This window comes from Mugil cephalus, chromosome 21 (assembly GCF_022458985.1).
Source record: "Mugil cephalus isolate CIBA_MC_2020 chromosome 21, CIBA_Mcephalus_1.1, whole genome shotgun sequence".
In the NCBI taxonomy this organism is placed as follows: domain Eukaryota; kingdom Metazoa; phylum Chordata; class Actinopteri; order Mugiliformes; family Mugilidae; genus Mugil; species Mugil cephalus.
Genome location: NC_061790.1, coordinates 7,053,524 through 7,078,465, shown reverse-complemented (window position 1 = coordinate 7,078,465; position 24,942 = coordinate 7,053,524). Strand labels below are relative to the sequence as shown.

The 24,942-nt window shown below is 45.7% G+C and overlaps 1 protein-coding gene across 1 annotated transcript in view; it reads left to right on the top strand.

Moving 5' to 3' along the window:
* The window catches only part of LOC124999425 (protein eva-1 homolog C), a 70,153-nt gene that overhangs the window by 22,306 nt on the left and 22,905 nt on the right, over positions 1–24,942 (top strand). The window contains exons 4-5 of the mRNA XM_047574344.1: positions 830–982; positions 9,143–9,286. Of these exons, the coding sequence (XP_047430300.1) occupies positions 830–982; positions 9,143–9,286 (297 nt within the window). The remainder of the gene's footprint in view (positions 1–829; positions 983–9,142; positions 9,287–24,942) is intronic.

Genomic DNA, 24,942 nt, shown 5'->3' with positions numbered 1-24,942 from the left:
GAGGGGAGTCACAACAGTGTAGTAATCCCACCCGGATTCTAGTGCCCATCCGTGGGCCGGTGCTGTGCTGACTTGAGCGGCGCTGAGCTGTGCAAAAGTTAACACTAGAGTGACCACGAGTGAGCATTAATCCGCTGACCCCCCTCCCTCACACACACACACACACAACTTCTCTTTCTTCACCGGACCCAGGGTACAATCAACAGCTCTTTGTTCACTGTCACTTAACCAGCGGCTCCTGAAGGGAACAGAGAAATACCGCACGGTGTGTTAGTGAGGTGCAACGGCAGGTGTCACTGCTTCTGAAAGGAGAGGCGCTCGGAGGATAGAGGAAGCGAAGGAGAACAGGGAGCGTGTGAGGGTTGGCCGAGAGCAAATCCGTCACCAGGCGATGTTAGCGAGCTGCTCCTGACCATTGTGCGCGCTCTTTATGCTTTTTTTCTGCATTCCTGTTCCACTCCCCACATGGATGCGGACGTGGCTGCTGTTATGTTTGTGTTCGCGGGCCAGTGGAGCCGCTCCTGGCCTTCACAGGTCACTTTGGCTCGACGTGTGTGAGGAATGCCTCTGCAAGGCTCTACACGTCCACTCTGCCTTTTGTCTCAGCCCTCGAGTCTCGGGTGTCTCGGGCCTCCGCTCCGTTTTTCTGTGCATTCAATCAGTTGCTACACAGATGTCTCACAGATACTATTTAAATGAAATAATCGGAGGCAAAACTTATTCTAGATGAAGTTTTTACACATGAAGAAAACACACTGCTTTTTAAATCATTATAACACGACGTATTTAGTTACAGCCCGTTTTCTTTTCTCTCGTTCCCTGTCTGCAGATGAGTACAAGAGTAAGGTGGTATGCGAGGAGGAGAGGATGAGGCTGAGCTGCAAGCGGGGTATGCAGATCGCCGTTTACTCTGCCATGTTTGGCCGAACTCAGCAGGGGACCCTGGAGTGTCCCCTCCACCACAGGAGGACCCCGTCAGTAGGTGAGGCGCCTTCGCTCTCTCGTGTCGGACATTTTCTTTCTATTTACACTTCAATCAATGTGACATTAGGAACCCTTTTAGGTGGTAAGTAGAGACAGCCTAATCCAAGTTCTTCATGATACTGTGTTCCTATCAGGTCCCGGCTTGCTTTTCTGAATTGATCACGTATCACACTTTCACCTTAATACAGTTTGCTTTATTCACAGCATCATTTTTTTGTTTTTTTTTGGGGGTGGGGGTGAGCCTGAGTTCAGAGGAGGAAGGAGGGTTTTTCTTACATGAAGACACAAGCTGGGAATGCTAATCGGGTGTTTGCATAATGTTAAGGCTCCTTGTCCTGCTAATGCTCTAATACATATTAATGATCTGGGCGAGTGCAACTTCAGGCTACTCCGGCCTTTGATATATTCATCTGAGCGACGCGTTCCAGGCGTCATCGCGTCGGGCAGGGGTGGAGAATGAAACTGGATTTGCGCGTCAGGACTCGAACGCTTCCTGAGCCGCAACAGAACGCTGTGAATTTCCCTCTGACTCAGGCTGATACAGCCCGGAGACGGTGTCGCGGTTTTCTGAAGACATTTCCCCTCCATCAGTTCTTGAGCACACTCTTTCCTGCCGCAACCACCCTCGATACATTCGATACCTACGTTCAGCGTGAATTCGCTTTCCTTCTGAGAGCACTGTGAGATACACAAAACCGCCGCTTAGGGTAACGGAGACGCGCGCAAACGCGCACGCATTGCCAGGGGAGCTGGGTGGAATGTAGATCGGATGTCTCCCTCATCCAAAGCGCAGAGTTTGGCCTGTAGAAAAGGGGACATATTGAGTTCCTTTCAAGTATGCGTGTGTGTTAGTGTGCGTGCGTGAGTGCGCGGGGGATATCCAGATGTACCCTCGCCCTTGTTTAGGGGGAATGTTAATGACTCTAAGCTTGGATCCATGACAAGTATTAGTATGACCGTTGGTGCTGCGGCTGCGTGCCCGGCTTCTTTGCTGATTTGCTTTGTGTCGTCGATGTAGGAGAGCGAATGGAGGTTTTGGAGTGTGCGTTAGCGCCTTCGTGACAGAGGCGTCGGGGCGAGGTCGCGGCGGTGACACGCAGGCGCCGGTCGCCTCGGTAATCAGAGCCAGATATAAAGAACTGAGTATGCGTGCGTTATTGTGTGTGCTCTGAAGAAGCGTCCCGCTCACACAGGTGGATCTGGAATGCGCAACAGGTGGCAGGTGACACAGGGCCGGCCTCGTGTCTGGTTTCAAGACTTTACTTTAAATACAGTAGCTCTGGACATTATCAGGAAAAAACTCCGCCCCTGCGCGCGCACAAAAGCCGGATTAAAGCGGAGGAGACGTTGTGTTTAGTGTCAAACGACGTATTAACCTTGTATGTGTTTAGAGACGACTGTGTACTCAGACATATACATATAACGCCTTGTTCTCCTCTTTATTATATACTCGCTTGTCTGTGCGCGTGTGTGTGCGCTCGCTCTAGCCACCCACAATCATCTCCTCGGGCTGTTCCAGACAGTCTAGTTCTGCTGTAGTGGGATTTCCCCTGTCAGCTCCCTCTTTGATGTGGCTCCCATGTCACCAGGAGCAGGAAGCGAGGGTGTCTTGAGTGACAGCTCAGACAGGCGCTGTTAATTACTTTTGAATGCTTTTTGCCCACCCGAGTTGGTGCGGTACCATTGCACGGTCGTGTTATACGTTTGTTTTGCACCATTTTTTTTTAAATGAATATTGTTTCTTTGCCTCTTGAAACATGTGCTCAATCTGCCAACAGGTTAGGTTTAAGTAATCTCCTAAACCGCACCTCCCTGGCAAACTCGACACTGCCTGAGGTGTGAGCTCCACTGCTGAACTCACACAGCTGCCTGCACCTGCCCAGGTGCACTATTCAGAATGTTATGTTAAGAGAAATTACAGTGGTTTGTTTGCTAAACTGTTATACCTACAGCGGAGATCAGGCATATCTTTATGACCATATTCCTAATACTGTGTAGATCTCTCCAAAACTGTTGTGACTCATCAGAGAAGGAACATGTGTCTTCTGAGGGTGTCCTGTGGTGCCTCGCAACAGGATGTTGTTAGTGGGGGGGCTTTGGGTCCCATGTGTTGAGGGGAGTGGCCTCTGTGGATCATCCTACAGATACTTCATCAGTTTGTGATCTAGTGAATTTGGAGGCCAGGTCAACACCTTGTTGTTTCGAAACCATCTCTATGTGTGCAGCTGTGTCAGGCTGAATCCTGCTCAGGGTGATTGCTGCCATCAAGGAGAGCCATTGCTATTGGGTGGGGTCACCTGTCCACATTGTCATTCAATTCAACTTTCAATTCAATTTTATTTATATAGCGTCAATTACGATACAAACTGTCTCAAGACGCTTCACAAAAACCGACCTGAAGCCTCCAGAGCAAGCCTGAAGGTGACAGTGGCAAAGAAGAAACACGATAAAGAGACTTCTGCCATAGATACATACATCAGGCTGAAGGAAACATGTAGAATCTAATAATACAACATATAGCTGTTGTTCAAAAACCAAATGTCTTCCAGAGGTGTTTAATATTTAATATATTAATAAGCTAATCTTATTTACCGCCATGCAGAGCTGGTTTGATGAATCCAGAAACTTTGGAGAAGTATACCAGAGTTGTACACAGGCATGCAAGACCGCTTTGATCTTGTCTGTACCTTGGGTTTTGGGGCTGGGAGCGGGGGTTAGAGTTGGACAGCTCTTGGCAGTGATGGAGAATCCTCAAAGTAAAGGGGCCTGCTTCAGTCCTCCTCTCTCATCTGCCCCATTACCATCACACACACCTCTTGACATCTAAATAGCCCCTCGTGCTTGGCATGCAGGATTTCGGGCTGCTTTTTTTTTTTTTTTTTTTTTTTTTCCTCCCCCACCACCGGAAGGTCACTGCGCTTTCACTTTTGAGTGCTCGCTTCAAACGAGACGTCTCAATCTCTAGACCCGGATGATGATCACAGTCGCCTTTTTGGAAGCCGAAAGCGCACAGCTGCGGCTCAAATTTAGCATTTCGCTTTCGGAAGCCTGCTCCAGTTGTTGGGCGTGAGCCGCTACGCCGTAACGCTATCCGACACTGATACGTAGCGTGCAGATAAATAGCAGGACATCGGTGCTGCTTTGGACTTTTGCAGATCAGATAAAATTTCTTTAAACCACTTCTGGTGATGAAACCGACGTCCAGTCACGTGGAAGTCTTGGAAGTGGCGACCATTTTTCCTTTGCTAGAATAACATCCCTGTCATCTGTATCACGGATGCAAAGAATTCCTCATTGCATATGTCTTCTATGATAGCAGGTTCATGCAGGGTTTGGGTGATAACACGCGTAGGTTGGCTGTTTTCCTGCCGAACGCCACTGATTCCGTGGAATGATTCACCTGCTGTAAACTTCCAAGCACAGCTGAACACAGAAGCCTCTGCAGATATGTCTGATCTTGCTTCAAGCTGCTTTTTTTTTTCTTTTTTGACGTTAACTCGCAGCGAAATTGTGTTACAGTAGCTGTAAATGCGCTTGTGTGTGTGTGTGTGTGTGGGAGAGATCGGTCTCAAATTCTTTAATGTCATCTGCAGAAAGCATTTGGCGTGTGCAGGTCCTTTCACCCCGTCGCAGCATGTGAAAGTCTCTCCTCCCTTACACAAAAGACTTTTAATCCCGCAACAATGACTTAAGTCTCCGTATTAAATGATACATAATATTTATAACTCTATCACGGGTGAGTCAGAGTGAAAGGGGAGATGAATACTTGTCCGGCCATTGTGTCGGAATTCTGGGAAAGGTAAGCGTGGGTGGAAAACCTGGAGGATTGTTGTGCAGTGTTGCCGTGAGAGTTTTTTTTTTTTTTTTTTGGGGAAAGTCGACGTGTATGTGCTCGGCTCGGGGGTGTATTTTGTTGTTGGACTGCACATCAATGCCTTTAACATAAGGGTTTTTGTGTCAGGAGAAACTCGATGCAGCAGGACGATGCGTTGCCGGAACGATTCTGGGGAAGCGCGAGGGCTTCCACCCGTGTCGGACACAAGCGAGCTGAAAGATGTTTACGACGGATGACTGATGTGGCGAAAGTTGCGGAGATGCTGCTGGTACGGGGCGGCGTATCAACACAAAACAGAGAGGGTGAACTGAATTCGCCTCTGCCTGAAGTTGCCCTCTGTGCCTGTCGGCCGTTCATCTCAATAAAAGCACTTTCTCTATCTTTTCTTGTTTGTGGTTGAGTCACGGGTGAAAATAGGCTTGTGTGTTTGTCCAGGAAACTCCTCCCTTTCCTCAGCCGCTGCTTCTCCTGACTGTGAACCGTCTCTTCTGAACTGTAGGCCTCTTCATGTTGAGGATAGAGGGTAAAGGTTAGAGGTAACGGGGGTTATTCATGCCTTTAGTGTGTGAGAGAAAGGGGCGACTGTTGTACGCTTGTCTATCAGTGTTAAAACCGCTAATGAGAGCCAGAGGAGGTCAGACCCTCGGGAATGCTCTTTTTAAACTACATAGAAATGTGCGCCCGGGTTGAGCCAATGGACGAAGGCTACATGCGCGTCTCTGTCCTCTTGCCTTTGAAAAAGTCTCCGTCGGCTTCTGGAGCCCCTCCGGAGCCCCGCCCGCTTTCTCTGAGCCCCGTGCTCGGCTAATCACCCCGGCCGGGGGGAATCAAAGCGGCAGCTAATGGGGGGCCTGTCTGTCAGCGGACTCGCTTGTCAGGGGGGGAAGTTTTCAGCGTGGCTCAAACGAGCCCTCTGGGAAGGAGAGACATTTAAAGCGCCTCGGCTGGAGCAGGAGGTTCATGTACTGCAGTGTCAACACAAAGATTTCGGGAAGACGCTGTCTAAACTTCTATTTTATGCAACAGTTGATCAAACAGTTGCTGGTTTTGACTTGTCAAATGTACGGGATGTTTTTTTCTCTGTTATATTAAACTCTTTCCTCGAGACAAAATAAGAAACAATCACACGCTATATTTTTATCACATTTTATACATAGAATCATATGATTCAATAGTAAATAGTAGATGTGTCATAATTTTTGTCCTGCACTTTCATACCGGCACTTTATCAGTTTGTACAGGATGCCCAGCGGGAACGGATCAGCTGATAGGGGTGATAACCTCTTACTTTATTCAAAGATGCTGCCTCTGTCTTATCCTGAGGATGCGGCTCGACATGTGACGCCAGGCGACGCTCGAGATCTGCACACAGTCTCTGCGCCACCCCGTAGAATCACGTTGGCATTACTAAGTACTTTCACTCATCTTTGTCTCAAGGACAAACTGCACCTGAAACCAAGCTTTGATATCATATTCATATAGACTGGAAACCTCATGCACTAAATATGTGAGGCGAGAGGTGTATCTGTATGGAGTGAAAAGTCACAAGACGGTCAGTGTCATTCACTTCTCCTGTCAGTGGTTATAATGATATGGCTGATCGGTGTAGTTGTGTACAAGAACAATAAAGTCATGTGTAACGGGGGTCTGTCTGTTGTGGCTGGTCTGTGTCTGTTCAGCCGTTTTGATAAATAACGCCCTCACGTTATCGAATCATCTCACAATCTGCCTTTGGGGCTGCTGGCGAAATTCCACCCTCTTCAGAACTGAAATCACTTGACGCTGTTTTTTAAATTGCACATGACTCGAGTCCACGCTTATCCGAAGTGACAGTGGGAACTGCTTAACCTCTGAGGTATGTTGCTTGTTATCCAGTTACACCCACTGCAGGCTTCCGCCTCGCTTCATCCTGGTCAGGAATTCCAGGTGCAGAGTGCATGGATCTGCATGTGAACCGCGCCTCAACGGACGAACGCTGATTCGAGTAGGTTGTGATCTGCGTGCGTGGTCTTGGCTCTAAGACGCGTCTGCACGGTTGAAGGCCATTCGGAGAATCCCCACTGTTGACGTCTTGCACGACCACTAGATTGCCCTCATACGCTTCCTGACTGGGGCTTTTGACCTCCGACCCGCGCCGTAATTTGTCGCGGCCTGTTGACGTGTGGGCCAGGTCTTAACCAGCCTGTTCTCTTTACCTTTTCTTCTGGTTTCTCACTCTCTGGGGGCCACCGGGGCAGACAGGGCGACAGCCCAGTGTCTGCTTTCAAAGGCTCATTTCCCTTGTGTTGTTTTTAGGGGTTAGATGGGCCGTGGAGGCCTGGGAGTGCATCCATGTGGAACCCAGGTCCGTCCACATTCCCACATCGGGAGGATCTCCTGACTGTGCCTTTGGTGTCAGCGGAGTTACCGATTTAGCCGTGCTATGGATATAGCGTAAGAGGAAGGAAAAGTAAAGAGAACAGCCTCATCTCTGCCTCCACGCTCCCCAGATGATGAGAGCTCCAGAGAAGAGCGGCTCTGTAGGAGCCGGCGGGCGCTTAGTGATGATGAATGAGGGGCCCATCTATTACTCTGTCTGGTCTCCATACACAAACACTCACACACCCACACACACACACACACACGTTAGATCAGGTATCCTGTGGACAATGAAAGGCCCCAGGAAGTGTTCCCTACATGGGTCTGATGTGGACAGAGGCTCCAGCGTGGGAGCTAAGATGTGCCCATGTGTGAGGGAGCGAATGTGCGTCTCCACCGTGTCGTAGCTTCTCGACACACATGTCGTCCTTTTATGGCTGAAGTGCTGCTTGTCCGTCAAACGGCGAGGCAGAACGGAAAACACTGAACGCAGATTGAATAGTGGGATATAGTTAATGTGGACCTTGTTTCTGGCAGTGGATTGTAATTGGATGAGAAATGGATGGAAATTAAATGCATTGTTTAGTGTTTCTGATGCAGAAAGAGGGATCTTTACTTAAACGTTCCCTGGGAACTATGTGGGACGGCAGTAGTCAGTTTTCTTTGAACAAATCGGAGCTCTCTATTCAAGTTGTGTTTGAGTAAATCCCACACGTCGCTGGAAAGCTCATTTTCTTCAGATTTCATTGATATAAGCCGTTATAGGATTCAACACATTTTGTTCATTAAAAACAAGAAACAAACTGTCCATTTAGGTCATTTTTTTCAGTCCAAAAACTACTTTTAGCTGTTTCAACGTCTTGGACGAAGAAAGAGATATATCACAATCTTCGTATTTTATCAAAAAATACATGTACATTTTACCGGTGTTTCTTTTTAAAATGGATGCTGAACTCTGAGCTTTTGATTGACACCCCATTGAACCAATTCAGAGCTGGTAAGAAGCCTGTTCCACCCTTCTTTCATTCAAAGACTGAGCCAATTGCAGCCAACTTAGTGGATGATTGGAGTTTCATGTAAACAATGACCTGCTCTAAACAACGGCATACTACTGCACAACTGGACGTTTCAAATGAGAAACTATATCAGTTACTCTAATAATGTGGTGAATCTGGTTATAAAATATAATTCCTCTGAGTGTCTTTCAGTGGAGCCCATTTTTATTCACGATGTGTCCAAATGGCACAGTTGGGAAACACTTGGTTATACTCTCAGAAAAAAAAAGGGTAAAAGAAACTCAGTTTTTATATGCAATTTAAACTGGAAGTAGGCAAGAATTCATGCTCTGATAATATTGTGTTATCTAGGTGAGATCTGTTCTCAGTTTCCTCTGAAGGCATCAGATAGCAAAAAGAATTTGGACAAACCCAACTTTGATTCCTCAAGAACAATACCACAATACTAAGGGGTTAAGGAAAACAAGAAGTTTGGCACTTATCACAGGGCAATTAGAGACGACACCTGGCAACAGTACATGCAGTGAATCATATATATATATATATATATATATATATATATACATAAATATATTCGATAAAAGATCGGAAATCTTCCTCTTTATTATACTTTATGTTGTTTATAATCTCTTTTTTATACAAGAATAAATGAATTATTGAAATTAAGCAGTGCTAATTCGAGGGCTTTACAAGTAGCAGCTATTGTTATTACTCATATAATTTTGTGTATAAAATATCCCAAAATAATGATTATTTTTGTCATTTCTGCTGTTTCCGATCATGTCAGCTCTACTCCATATGTGTTCTTGATTAATTACACATTTTCATTGCAATTCTTGATAGTGTATTCACTCAGAAAACGTCTAAAGTGTACTAAAGTGTTAGTGTGCAGTTGTTCCATAACATTTTCTTTTTCTTTGAATCCCTGCTCTCTCTGTGTTTTTGTCAGAATGCCAGTCGTCCGTGGCCCTGCAGGTCCTGACCTCCCGCTGCCAGGGAAAGAAGAGCTGCATGGTCCGAGCCTCCACCAGAGACTTTGGGGATCCGTGCTACGCCGGCACCAGGAAGTACCTCAGTGTCATCTACACCTGTGGTGAGTCCCCGACACACAGGATGCTTTGTTGTGTTGCCACCAGGGGGCGATGTTCACCAACTAACCGTATGTATGTTCCTCTACTGTTTTTACGCTCTGCGTAAACGTGGTATTTAGTGGTTTTAATATTAGTTAATCTACATCAAAATAAATGTTATCATCACATGCATCGGACAGGACAACGTGGCTTCTCGCTACGTGCAAAGAGTATTAAATATGAATGTGTCTTTTTACGCAAAGACACAAGACTTTTCTTTCTTGACACTCAAGCATTGCAGCGTGGCGTCAAATGTTTGAAAGAACGCAGTGGTTTTTTGTTTGCAACGGATTAATCTGTCTTCTAGTTAAAAGGGAGGTAAGAGCCTCTCAGTTCATTTCCCAGCCACCCAGATTGCGGTTTAAGACAAACAAATTTGGCCCTATGTCTTCTGCTTTGACCCCGTGTCTCTGTGGATGAGGGAGAATGATGGGCTTCCTGCTTTATCTGTTCCCCACCCCTGGGCTAATCCTGACCCGTCAAGGCTGTAATTCATTAACGCTCCAAGACAACAGACCATACACACACACACACACACACACACATAGACACACGTTATCCAGACCAGGACTTGATCAATCAGCCAGCGCAATGATCAGGTGGATCTTTATTCTTTGCCCACCAGAATCGGTGGCACACAAGGAAAAAAAAAATCATAACATACGTTGTGTTCTTATTTTAAGGAATGGACTTAATGTGAGTTTGTGTGAAAATCAGCCTTTTGCCCCTCCTACGGCCATAAATTCAGATAAGAATACGGCTCAGCTGTGTTTATGGAGTCTGAGTGTGAACTCTCTTATCTCTCGCCGATAACGCAACGTACTCTGCCGGCAGCTCTGCCGCTGAGTTTGTCTGCGAGTGTTCGGAGGGTCGGAGTGAGTCAGAGGAGAAAGAGGAAGGATGTGGACGGATGGCGGCGCGCATACGGTGGTGGGTGGTGGGTGGGTCATGTTGTGAATGGGAAGGGGAGCCTGGGCTTGCGGTGGGAGCTGAGAGGGTTGAGTGAATCAGTTGAGCTGCTGAAGACATGAAGTCACTGGTTGCTCCAGGCTCTGGCAAAGCGGTAATTTTGGGGGATCCTCTTTCATTGGCGGTTGAGCATGTGTGGAATTGACCCCGTTCGTGTCGGAGCAGGGGATGGAGGATGTGTCTGTGTGCTGGTGATTGGTAGTATTTATGTGCACGTAGGTTCGTTTTTATGGGCTTATTTAGAGCTGGGAAATATTTAAAATCAATATTTTTTTTTATGAAACCGTGGCCTCTTTATCTTTAACTGCGTGTTTTCGTTTGAGTAATATTCCACTAAATGGGCTACATGGCTCACCCTGCCTTAAAGACGAGTATAAATCTTCACTGTCCCATAATGACCTTCTAGAAATGAAACCATTCAAGAATCTGCGTTTGATTCTCGTCCGCATGCAAGTGTGCGACTAAATTTGGTATTTGAGCCCGTGCTCAAACACGCGCAGGCATGAGTGCGCCGTTTGATCCGCGGACTCGTTATCGGCCTCGGCTCGCCTGTGATTTATAAAGCCATCCGCCTCCCAGCCCCGGCTCCTTCGTGACACACAGCCTCGGGGACCGACTTGTTCCTCAGGAATAACAACACAGCAGCAAATGGTCTGGAACCTGCCATCAGTCTCCCTGCAGATCACACACACATACACACACACACTGTGCAGCCACTGACAGGCTTCATTTACATGCAGTTCCATAGGAAGTCCCCACGGTTTGTTAGTCAAAAGAAATGGCACGGCAGAGTGAGCTCACCTCTAAATATTTGATATTTGAATATTTCAACCAGATGAAATGTGAAGTAAAAATATGTGCAAATGTGAATTATTTATTGTATAATTCTGGTAATATTTACCTTTTAAAGTGGTTGAGGAATAAGTCCGCTTGGGGCATTTTCTCCAATATGTCTCCCTTAGATTTCCTCTTTTTGGGTACCGTGTCGAAGGATGACTTGTGTCTTGTGTCAAGAAAAGGCCCTAACCTGTGCTGTTAGGGTTCATTTGAGGTCAGGTGTTCGTATTTTACCGGACATGAAGCTCAATCATACCTCCGAGGTCTGCCCCGCATCTCCACATAATTCCTCCCACTTGCTAACATTCCTCCTCGTCCTCTTGAGTCAAGCGATTTTGGCTGAACGCACCTTTGTGTTTTATAAAGCACAGCCGTAACTTGGCAGAAACTGAACAGAATGGGATTTATGGACAATAATGCTAATCAGATCATATCCAGAAGGAACTTTCTCTACTTCACTTGCTCCTTCCTGCACCAGGCCGAGACTCAGGCCTGCCTTCCCAAAGCATACTTCTTTTCCTCCCTTGAGAGGTATTAAAGCCTCAGACTTTATATCAAGAGGAGGAGGCCTCTTTCCTTAACTCCCCTCCAGGGCTTTCCCTAAAGAGCGTTCACTCTGGTATAATGGATTACTCCGAACAAGCCGCGCAGCCTCTTTTGAACTGCGCGGCGTAGGCTTTAGGTGGAGAGAAGCCTATGGAAAGCTTAATGAACTGGTCTAATTGCTGAGCAGGAAATTGATTAATCGCGGCGTTTAGCTGGTTAACATGAGATCTGTGGTTATAGTAGGGGGCCCTCCGTTAAATGCACTACTGAGGAATTTCAAACTCTATGGTTGAAACCTCAGAATGGAAATAGGGCTCCCCGAAAACCCCCAATGAAACTATAATGAGTCCATTAATATCCTATATGTGTCTTCAGACGTACTTTTGGTCCAGACATAGAAATTTAGTCCTGCTGCAAGAATGTTTTCCGGCTACTGGCTGAACTTTTATGTATATCAAATGGAAAGTAACGATCTCTCATTATGGTTTTAGTGGACACTGTTGACCTTTCGATTGTAGCACATAGTTTTCTTTGGAGGATTTGCGATGCTGTGGACACATAAATCTTTCATGTCAGATTATGTTGTTATGCACTTGGTGAAGTTTTTGTTGTTTTTTTGATCGAGTTTTAATGATAATTTTTGGCATGCTATGCAATAGAACATGTCTACGATCCCCTAGGGGATCTGTGGAGGTACTGCAGGAGGGGTGGCAAAATCTTTGGTTGATTAGACATTTTATGTACATATATATATATATATATATATATATATATATATATATATAAATATATATATATATATATATATACTTATTTTATATATTTTTAGATACATTTTAGTAAAGGGATAAGGGTTAGCTTAATATTTAATGCAAAATTATAATAATAATGTATATTTATAAATAGCACTAGGCCGAGTTTAATATAGAACACATAGAGACTTAATCGCTCACCAGTTTGGGGGTCCTTGGCCTGAAAAATGTTTAAGACCCCTGCAATATTAGATTAAAAAGCTGGAACAGGAGAGTTGAATTTGGGGAGATTCCTGTAAGTTTCTCACGTTTCTAGACAAACTGCAGTCTAATCATTCCCAAACATGCAACCAGACTCGTAAAACTCCTCAGTCAATACGGAGTCTTGAAATGACACAAAATGTGCACGAGAAAACTTGAGGCGTTTTAAAGGTAAAAGAGACTCGGTATTTAAGGGCTAACTAGATCACTTTACCTTAAGTACTCGAAACTTTTGTGCACTTGCACCACTGGCGGCACTCAGAAACAAAGAAAAAAAGTCAGTCGTGTTGACGTTGACGATTTTAATAAAGATTGTAACTTAACATCCACTAAAACAGTTACCTCCCAACTAACATTTTCTTTTAAGTTAGTCATAGAGGTGGCCTCAATATGAACTTAAACCTGTATGTTTCTTATATTAACTCTTAACTTGGAAACAGATGGAGGAGCGGCCACTATTGTAGCCTGCTGTTTTTTTTTTTTTGTTTTTTTTGTTTTTTGTTTTTTTTCTCGAGTGGACATAAAGTCGTGGAAGCTGTGGCTGCCTCCACATAGCTCAGCGGGGACTGATTTAGACGTAATGGGGGGAAAGGAGTGGGAGATAAAGACGTAATTCAGCAGTTTGAGGGTTTCAATTGTCTCGATCTGTTATGCAGGCACACACACGCACACGGAGAAATTTATATGCGCAAAGATGCTTGAGGTACGCATGCGACCGCTGCAGGCCACTCACTCCTCAGGCTACCACACACACATTCGTGTCGTGTCAGCAGAAGAGACTGTGGGGAAGATGTTTATTTTGGCCCGTCTGTGTGGAACTGCAGTCCAGCCAGGCAAGCGGTAGCTGCTGCTGGGACCCATACGTCCCCTTTATGACTTATGCTATCGCTGTATGACTCATACAAGTATTCTGTAGTCACTGGAATGCAAGCAAACACTTTTTCTTTATGTCTTTTGTCTGACTCTAATACGGGAGCAGGGCTGATGTGACACAGGTGCAGTAGTTTTATACAGTTTACTGACACTGGAAGTATGATACTGTGAATAATGCAATGAATAATTGACAACAAAACTATTTCACTGAAGCCTAAGATTGTCTTTACACCATTAAAAGGAAATAAATCAATTGCTAATCTATTCTATTTTATTCTATCTAAAACTGGGAACTTTATGGGAAGAATCTTTCAAGAAAAAGCATGGAGTGTGGCTCCTAGCCCTTAAGTATTTAAAGCTACAGTACAAACTTAATTTCGCCCCCTTCTGGTAGTGAGTGTAATTACACCAACACTGTTAATTTAACTTTTTAAAATGTACAAAAGAAAGTGCAGGATTGTCATCAGATTCAAAACTCAAAAATTGGGGTTTAATCGCATTTGTACTGAATGGTCGGTCATAGTACACAGTGACCTAACTTAACCCTCCGAAAGTCTAGTGGAAGAGTTTGGCTCTCTTGCATCATTGTATTCTGTGCGACCGACTCCACATCAATTGTTTTAATGAGGCAAAATACATGAAGAACCTGGAAAAGGCGAATTTTGAGAAACTGCCTTTGGACCCTTATGTGATCTGTGGTGTTTCGAAGACAAACTAAAAGACTCAAGTGGCCCCTCTGAGTGGTCCCAAGCCTGACTCTGCAGAAACGCTACGCTAATAGCCGCAGCTGGCACTCTCAGGAACACTGCTGCGAGAAAACACAAAGCACGTGACCTGGGCTGACCTGTGTGGGTGTGTGCCGCCTTACTGGTGGTGGTTGTTGTGGGTTGAGCCAATGCCCTTAAAAGGCATTGATTTTGACTGGTATAACATCATCTCTGCTAAGCACCCTTCAACTCAAAACTGCAGTCCGGTGAAGTAGCCGGCTGAGAATTAGTGTCTGGAGGAGGGCGAGGTACAGGAGGGGAGTTTTCTGTGATTTGCTGACACGGGGGTTTTGTGCTTTGCCAGCATGTTCGGGTCAGCTGATGTCTGCCCCGCGTCGTGTTTCACCATCTGCCGGCTTTAGAGTAGCACCAAACACGCACGCAAAAATGAAAATACAGGTTCAGTCACATCCTAATTTGGTAGCGTTCCTTCCTTCACGTCCATACTCACTCATGTGCAATACATGCGGTGTGGTCATAGATTACAAATCTAGATGAATACCTAGTCAATGTGGTCACGGGCCCATTCCGTCAAAATGGTGATCTCTGAGCTCCTTCTTACTGAATCCAGCAGCTCAGTTCTCCATAGCCCAATGTTAGAAGGGGCCAACTTCTCCGAGTGTTGCCTTCAAACTGATATAGTGGATGACCGTTCTGTGATTCTGTCTCGCAAAGACAGTAATACCACCAAATATTCTCCTACATGTAAATGCATGTAAGGAAACCAGAATAACTAATCTCCTTTCCCTCATAGGCCACAGACTTTTCAGTCACTCATTAATCAGGCTTTCACACTGTACATGTGTGGTTTAGTCTGCTTCCTTTCTTGAGATATGGGATCTCTGCAGAATCCCTTGAAGTTCGTGTCCCTGACCGTGTGGTGAAATATGAGTTTTTGACTTCTGCACTGATTGGTTTATGCGGACACGCACTGCATCCGGAGCGCCTGTCACACGCCGTCACTGGAAATAACAGTATTCTGTGCCGTCTGCGTTCAAAGCGTGTTCAAAGGAAAAGTGAGTTGAGACTTAAACTTAACACGCTTCAGTGCAAAGAAAAAAAAAAGCTGACTCAACAATAGGTTCTTCACAGTTTATTCTTAAATAAACCATGAAAAGTCATTTCGGCGTCTGATGTGGTGCTCGTGAAGTGACTAGATATTAAGAATGCGGCCAGTCTGCCAGGCAACGCGCATATGGGCGAATTTAAATGGCTGATAGTTGCTACACCACAAATTTGCTCAATTACAGCAAAGACGTTTGGTATAACTCTTTGGTTCTTCATAATTGTGTCTCTCAGTGTTAAAAAAATCCATTATGACACAGGCAGGCTTGTATCTGACCACAATGTCGATGGTTAACGTGAATTAAGTATTTTTTCTTTAGTGGTGCGGTATTTTACCTCAAAAACTATTCACTGTGGCTTCTATCAGGCTGCTACATTCGAACAGAAGGAGCGAGCGTAAGCCGGACAGAGAGCCAGCCAGATGCTTTGATTCCGTTGCAGACTGCTTAGTGGTGGGAAAGAAACAAGATCCAGACAGATAATAACACAGGTGATTTGAGGCGCATGATAGGACTGACTCATTTAGAAACCTTCCAGGCATTCAGCAGGCTCATCAGCTCTCTTGGCAAATGTCACAATGTGCATCACAAGCTGCTAACATAAGACAGATCCTTGCAGTGTCTCTGTGTGGTGGGTTCCAGGGGTTTAATTAGTCCTTTAACTCTACTGTATTGATTTGATGGCATCATAGCTACTGTAGCTACTCATAGGTACAAAAAAAATAAAAAGGTTTTGCAGACCCGTTACCATTCATGCGCATATTTGGTTCATTTAGACATACACCGATCATGGCATAACATTACGACCACCTGCCTACTGTTCCCAAAACAGTTAATCAGACTAATCAGAGAATAGACATGGGCTTTTTGAGGGTGTCCTGTGGTGTCTGAGAACAGGATGTTTAGGGGCCTCTGTGGATCATCCCACAAACACTTGATCAGTTTGGGATCTGGTGAATTTGAAGACCAGGTCAACACCTTGTGCATTTTTTCATGTTTTTTGGGATTGTTCCTGACTGAGTGTCATTGCTGTGGGGTGGGGGTGCCTGGTCTGGGCTAGGTGGGTGGTACACGTCTAAGTAACATCCGTATGAATGATTGCCAGGTCAACACTGAACCGTCACAAGATGGTCAACCTAATTCACTTCTCCTGTCGTGGTTATAATGTTATGGCTGATCGGTGTAATTGTTTACAATAAAATCATGTGCAGGGGGGGGATCTGCCACCTTTCTGCCCCATTCAGAAACTTGTGACAGTCACCAAGTGTTTGCACACGTTACTTTAGCACCAAAAACGTCCTAATTCTTATTCTTAACAGGTTACATTACGATTGAAAACAATCCCTCTGAAATGCTCACTTCTGCCCCACTCGACCCTCCCCCATCGATCTTCTCAACGTAGGCCGTCTCGTGGCTTTGTTGCTTCGTGGCTTCGTGATGCTGTATCTCCCTCGGCTGTTTTTGTCCCGTCGAATCAACGCCGGCCACTCTTATTGAGGCCAGGGGTCACATTCGTTAACAGTGGTGTCTGGGGGGAATCGGGTGATGAGCGTTTTTGGACTTCTGTCGCTCTGCTGTGTGTCGGGGGCCGCTTACATCCCTGGAACTGGTCCAGCCTCCGACATGGCAAACTCTTTCCAGAGTGCAGGAATGTTCCGCATTTAGCTTTGGGCTGTTTGTCATCTTTAAATACGCTTGATAATTTTGAGCGTGTAGTCGAGTTATCGTTCACACAGTCACACGTTTGCAGGGGAACATAAAAAAAAAAGTGCTTAAATATACAAAGATTACACACAGTAATACACAACCCCCTCTTGTCCTGTTTTTTTTTTTTTTTTTTTGCTTGGCCCGTTTCCCCAAACGAGCAACTGCTTCTTTGTTGTGCTGGAAACTGCAAAATAAGCAGAGCTCTGGACCAGAACTCGTTGCCAAGTTTGTCGGTTTCGCAAAAGCTGTTAAACGCAGCGCACTACTGTTTTTCGTGCTGCTCGGCTCACGCGGCAATAGGCGACCCTCTCTGTGCGATCCGTCGTTCTAGTTTTCGTTTGTATGGCGAGCGTGTTGAATCTGTTTTTGGGGGTGGTGGTGGTGGTAGGGGGGGTCAGGCTAATGCTTTCCAGTCTGTGGCTGGTTTCGGTTTTCTTCCTGCGGTGGACGAGGACAGAGGGAGAGGGAGATTATGAGAAAGAGAGGGCAGAATTTGGGAGCGGGGAGGAGGAGGAGGAGGAGTGGGGAGAGGGGAGAGGGGGGGGGCCTGTCCGAGGGGCGGGAGATGCGGAGAGAAATTCCCAGGGCATGTTCAGCTAGAAATTATAGCTCTGTAAAGACACAAGAAAACATCTCTGTTCAGTTTGACCGTAAATTGTGCAGGTTTGCAAATTTACTGATGCGTCCCAGATTTTCAGTGAAGTCATAGAAAGCAAAATAAAAAGGACATTCTGATCATTCCAGCTTTGTTTTTTTTTTTATTGTATGGAGAAGACTGTTAAAAGGATTTTCTGGTGATACACCGATCAGGCATAAGATTATGACCTTTCCGAATATTGTGTAGGTTTCCCCTTGTGCCTTCAAAACAGTTGTGACTCATCAGAGGATGGACATGGGTCTTCTGAGGGTGTCCTGTGGTGTCTGGAAACAGTTGTTAGTGGGGGTTTTCTGGGTCCTATGGGTTGGGGGGTGGGCTCTGTGGTTCAGGCTTGTTCCAGTGCATCCCGCAGATACTTGGGAATTTGGAGGCCAGGTCAACACCTTGTGCTGTTTTTCATGTTTTGTTTTTTTAGTTGTTCCTAAACCGTTTCTGTGGAGGTCATTGCTATGGGGCGGGGGTGCCTGCTCTGGTCTGGTCTGGTCTAGGTGGATGCTACATGTCCAAGTAACATCCACATGAATGAATGCCAGGTCCAAAAGTTTCCCTGCGGTGTCACAAGATGATCAATGCTGTTTATATCTCCTGTTAGTGGTTTTAATGTTGTGGCTGATTGGTGTATAATTAATGTTTTTGATTTATTTTGGTTTATGAGTTTATTGATAGGATGTTGTGCCATTATAATGATTTATTTTAAGGTTAATTGTTATATTTATGACCAGTGTTGAGAATAATGCGTACTTGAATGCGTTACTTTATGCTGTAATCCGGTAATGTAAGGAATTACAAACAAAATTATTGTAATATTTTACTTTGAACAAATATCAGTAATGCCCGTTACAACGGATTTTAAACCTGAAATTAGTTCAATTAATTAAGTTGCGTCTTTTTCCACAAATACCAAATTAGGTTAGGAGAAAAAAAAGTCTGAGTAAATGTTAACTTCCTGTTAGTTCTAGAGAACAGCTGATCAGGGAGAAGATGATATGATAAAAGAATATGAAGAACTTTACAGTAAAGTGCACTTTGTGTGCGAAACCAAAAGATCTTTCTACCTCGCGAAAAAGAACAACTAATTTAAGGAAACATCTAGCGTGGCGCCAGCTTTCTTTAGGTGTTGAGAAACTTCGGTATGAATCCACCTAAATTTACAAAATTGTACCTCTGTCACAACATGTGCTGTGCCATGAGCCATGACTGCAGACATCATATTGTGCTGTTTTTAGCGTTAAGCCACTGACTGCAATGAGATCTATTGAGAACGCACTGTTTGGTGAAACTAACTTAAAAGTAATGTAATGCCTTACAATTTAAACACAGCGATATTGTAATGTAACTACTTGCTTTGAAAGTGCAGTAACAAGCAATAAATAATGCAGACAACGAAGTGCCAAGAAAAAAAGAAAAGAGAAATGTCCCATCGTAAGTAGGGGACTCGACTGGAAAGAAAACATTCTCTAAACTGGCCTTTCCCTCAACATGAAATTACATAGGAGTGTTGTAAACGCTGCATGGAAGCTATGAATGACCACAATGGAAAAGTAAATGTACACGCTTGCAGGAGCCGAGGCCGTGGCTGCGCACGGTGTTCAACAAGCTGACCGTCGCATCGCACCCAGCAACTTATGTCAACAAGGCAGTCTGGATGAACCCAAATTTTACGAGTGCGTATGTCTCTGTAAAAACCCAAGATTGCGACAGAGCTTTGAAAATTCAGCCGGAGACATCAGCGTCTTCGGGGAGTGTGGGCTCTTGCAGCCTCATGCCGCTCCTCACGTCCCACCTCTTGATGCATCACGCTCCTAGATTTCTGAGTCTGAGCTGAATGAAGCTCTCGAGTCATTTCCTGGAGCAGACTTTTTCTTTTCTGTTTTCACCGCTGTCTGTTTCTTGCTCTCTCTCTCATACACTCATATCCTCCACCACCACCTCCTCCTCCTCCCTGGCTTGCTCTTGCCCTCCTCCCCTTTGTACCTCTCTCTTTGACTGCTCGCTCACACAGCAGTGGGCTTTGTAGGTGGACACTACACGTCTCTCCCTCTCTCTCTCTCTCTCTCTCTCTCTCTCCGTCGCTCTTTCTCACACACTCTCCCTCCCTCCCTCGCTCGCTCTCTCCTGCTGTCACATTCCTGTTGTCTAAAGCCGGGTTTAACTTTCTCCCTCACTGAGAGTAGGAAGGAAGGCAAAACCGAGGAGAGAAGGAGCATTAGAAAAGCCTTTTGCTGTCCGGATGAGAAGAAGAAAAGAAGAGGAAACACTCTTTATACTTCATTTGGCTTAAAAAGGGGAGGGAGGGGGACTCGCCATAAAGGAGCATACCTCCTTAAAGGGGCTATCCATTTTTTTCCCTCCCTCCCTCCTTTCCTCTCCTTTTTTGGGCCGTGCTCTCTCATTCTGGTCAAACCCACGGCGGACCATTCACGTGAGCGCTTGTTTTTTACGGCGAAGCCAGTTCCAGCTCTCCTGGCGGGACGGACGGACAGACGGCAGCAGCAGCAGCAGCAGCAGCAGCAGGAGGAGGAGGAGGAGGAGGAGGGGGAGGAGGAGGAGGAGGAGGATAGTAGGGGGGAGTGTTTGACAAGACAGGCAGACGCACACAAGCGCACGCTCAAAGAGAAAGTTACCGCTTGGACCCTGGAGGATTTTCCATTCAGCAATGCGTGCGTAAGTGTCAGCTCAACCTTCCGTCTCAACACGCTTTCCACATCCACTCTGCCTGTTTTGTCCTCGTCTCTGCTTCTCTTCCACACTCCCGAACCTCAAACTTAAGACTTTCCTCCGCGCGTGCTCACTCCGACTTGAGCCTCGCACTTCCTGCCTGTTGTGGTTTAAATGCCTCACCTTGTGTCCTCCCGAGGAATGCGCACGCCGTCGTGGCTCTCAACAGGTTGGGAGATGAGAACGCACCAGAGGATGAATGGATGTGTGTGTGTGTTTGTGCGCGCTGCGATTATTTGGAAATGTTTTTCCCCCTTTAGATTCCCAGTGAAACATGAGGAAGCAAGTGTTGAGGAGCTCACGGGGAGATTTGCCAGGTTGACTGACGGGATTAGTTTTCTGACAGGGAGCTTGCGTGTCTTACATGTGGACGGATGAGATTAGCCCCTGGAGCGCAGACGCATCTAACAGAAACGATGACATGCAGTGTTGGACGTGTATGTGTGTGTGTTTCAGTTGATGCGTAGTGTTTTTTTTTTCCCTCCCCTAATAAACAGGCTCCGCTGGCAGCTGTTTGACTGCGCTGTATTTAACCACAGGGAGCATAATACAGTAAAATCAACAGGGGCTGTGAGTGGTTCACACACGCCAAACACTGACTCCTCGGAGCAGATATTTAAATTAATGATTAAGCTGCTGCATGTTCCCCTGGTCGTTCAGGTGATGATTTAATCATTGAAACATCAAACAAGACAACTTAGTGATTCTGGTTTCCGAGAGACTGAGGCGACCTCTTCACGTCTGTTGTTTAACTTTAAGTTGATAATGATGCTGTGATTGAACAGAGAGAGGTTCGACCGCAGCGTTTATAAAGATAAAACTGGCATGTATTTGATTTTGGGCTACGATTGATCGCTGGATTAATCACTTCAGTGCTAATCTGATTTGCCGCTTTGCTGGTGCCAGCTGAGTAGTGCGCGATAGTGCTGGATGATCTGAAATCAGCTAAAGGTTTACTTGATGATCATATCATGATATCAGATGCGATGTTTCCTCTCCGGTTTACTCTGCACTTGCTCGGCAAACCTGTACGGATACGCAGATTTGATGCGAAGTGTTGACTGCCTTAGCGGTAGAATAATAAAATCCATTTTTTACTGGCGTAGTGGTTGCATTTTACAGCGTTAAAACGATTCACGTTAAATGAAACAGATTGAGAACTTTTAAATGACTAGGTAAAACAGATACATTTTTCTTTTAGGGATATAATTTACAAAAAGCTAATAAATGACAATACGTTGTCATATGCATTAAGTCATCGCTATTATTATAATATTGTGTACTGTGGTGATACTGTCGTGGAGCCTCTGGTAACCCCACACATGGTTTTCTGCAGTCTGACCATTTAAAAATGGACGTCAGGATTACTAGTTGGCTATAGAACTATACTGTTCATCCATTGGTTAAAGAAAATATGCTGTTTATGCACAGATGCTCATGTGTGATGGTTTCCCTCTTGTCTGTGTCTTTTATGGCAGTGAACTGAATATATTTGTGTTGACTGGAGAAAACGTGCCATACGTATGCCACTTTCAGCCATGTGAATTTTAACAATTCAGTCAAAATAATGAAATTAAATGATGATAAAGCATCTCTGACTGGCCGGGGTGTCTCGCAGTTTTTCAGGCCAAGGACCCCAAACTGATGGAGAGATTTAAGTAGGCACTCCCTACCTACTATACTGTATGTGGTCTATATTAGCCTAGTGCTATTTATAAATAAACATTATTATCATCATTTTGCATTCAATATTAAGCTATCCCTTATCCCTTTACTAAAATATATTGGATTCATAATGTCTATTTAAAGAAATTTAAATTTGTGGGGGCAAAATAAAACAAATATATATATATAAAAAAAGGCTAATCAACCAAAGAATTTGCGACCCCCCCGCAGTACCTCCGCGGCCCTCCCTGTTGTAGACCTATGATTTACATTTAAGTCGTCAGAAAGCGATCCGAAAGCCCTCATATTCCCTGATGTTGGCGCATGTCATGTAGAGGAACTTTAAATCTGAGTAGCTGTCGTTCCGTAAATAGAGTCATCCCACGGATGAATCCGAAACACGCCTAGCGTTAATCCGCACACACAATTGAAGCAACCCTTCCCTGCATTTCAGCTCATGTTGTCTCCCCCACCTCATCCCATCCCCACCAACACACGCCTGTCTTGAACACAAATGCTGGCTTAACTCCCGCCGGTGCGCGCACAACGCCCCGCGCACACGTCAGCCCTCATAAAGAGCCCTGAGAAACCCAGCGAGCTGCTGAGACCAGACAATGGGCGCACTCAGTTCCTGGGACAAAATTGTTTAGATGGCTTCCAAATGGTGCGAGCGTGCGTTTTTACGGCTTGTTGTGAACATACAGTAGGTGTGTGCCTCCGTGTTTGCGCGACTGTAATTTGTGTGAGGCTGTTGGTTGGCGTGTGTGTGTGTGTGTGTGTGTGTGTGTGCACGCATCCACACCTACCAGGCTTCTCTCTAATTGACGCGTAGCTGTTCCCGCCGGAGCGCCAGTTTTGCAGCGCCGGCCCGGTCCCTCCCAAACCACAAGGGACTCTTTGTTTGTAATTTATGAATTAGTGTGTGGTTTGGGTTACGAGAAGAGAGGGCAGGCCAGAGGCTGACGGCACAGGAACAGGAACAGGAACAGGACTAAGCCCCCGGGCAGCGCAGAGTTTGATTAGCTGGATGTTAAATTGCTTGCGTTTATTATTCCGGATTAGTTCTCGGGGCGTCCATTGCAGATGGAAGGAGAGATCGAGGTGACAGGCGAAATGATTAACGGGCTTCTCCGTCTTCCCCGTCCCGCTCCCTGTGTCTTTCTCTGGCACCCCCTTTCCTCCAGATGTGACTTCATGTTTGACAATGCTGTGATAATCTGTGTCCGGCCATCAGATAAGGCTGAACGCTCCGCTGTAAAAACAGAAAGGACAGAAAGCCAGACCTTCCTTTTCATTCTCTTTCTCTTTCTTCATATAGCTTCATACCCACCCCCCCACCCCCCCGCATGGAGAGCTTATTCAGTTTGCTTCCTTTTGCTCTTTTTCATCAAGTGGTTTTATTTACTTTGTCTAGTCTGAATGGAACCTGGCACTGTACTGAGCTTTGGCTTGGTTCTGCCAGAAGAAAAGCAGAGCCCCTTTCCAACCTCTCTCTTTTTTTTTTTCACCCACCCTTGATTTGATTTTTATCCTTTTCTTCTCTGTTCTCTGTTTTTGAAACTCAGCATGCATTCCTAATGGCTTCTTCTGTCCTCGAGTGGTGTTTTCGTTTTCCTTCCTTCCGTCCTTCTGTCTTTCCTTCCTTCCTTCCTTCCCGAGTCTTTCTTTAAGCAGAAATTGTCCTCTTTAAGTATTCACGAGGAGGGCAAGGACGCCTCCTGATAGCCAAAGCAGATGTGCACCCCCAAAAGACTTCCTGGCATTCTTCAGCACCGTAATGCAGCTGCTTGCAGAGAATGCAGGGGTTGTCCTGTCCCCCCCTCCCGAACCACCACCACCATCCCCTCCAACACCGCAATCTATGTAATATTTACACGTCCTCATGCTGTCATGTCAAACCTTGGTCCTAGCTCCCCGTTTTCCTTTTGTGTCTGTAGCATCAGCCGTGACTTGGCCCCTATATCATTACAACAAAGCTCCACTGTCCTTTCGCAGCTACCAAAGACCCCCCACTCTCATTTCTTTTTCATCTAATGCAGTCCCATGTTCAACAAGCTCACTTGAACCACCCATCGCTGGGATTAATTTTGATGGCTTTATTTTGACAGTTCCCCTTCCAAACGGTAGAGCCCTCTGCTTTCGAGTTCATCTAAAAGATCTTAAACTTTTCCTTTCCTCCTGCGCCAGTCCTTTGTGCTTTGAAAGGTACTTTTGGCCGACTTCTCCTCTGGAGCCTTCCTCCTGGAGGAGCGCTGCTTTTATCACCCCTCTGATGTCTGTGTTATTGCCCGGACTGCTCCAGGATGGAGGGATTTGAGGAGCCTCCGTAGCTTTGGGGGAGCAATTTATCTCCCGGCGAGACTGCGGGGAGAAGGTCCCGGGGATTGTGGTAGAATTAAAAGGTCGCTGAGGTGAGAGAGGTGGGGCGGGGGGAAAGGTGAGGGAGTACGCGGGCGCACGGAAATTAACGCCCGAGGATTTAAAACGCGCCGGCACGTTCAGCTGGGGAGATACTTTCACTGTCGCTTCACTTCAAAATACCGCTGAGCTCATTTCCAAATTGCATCAAGTAGCCTGATATATCCAGAAAGCATGTGTGTCCACTTCGCTGCTGTTTGAGGACGTGTGAACTCTAAACTCCAAAGGCTTTATTCATCCGGACTTCTGCTTTTGCAAGCCAGCTGCGCTCACCCAGGAAAATTAATTCTCTCTCCAAGCCGCCTACGTAAGGGTGAAGGACCTCGCTGCACCTCTGAGAAAAGTGTGTGTGTGTGTGTTTTCTCCTGCGCACGTCGGCCTTAG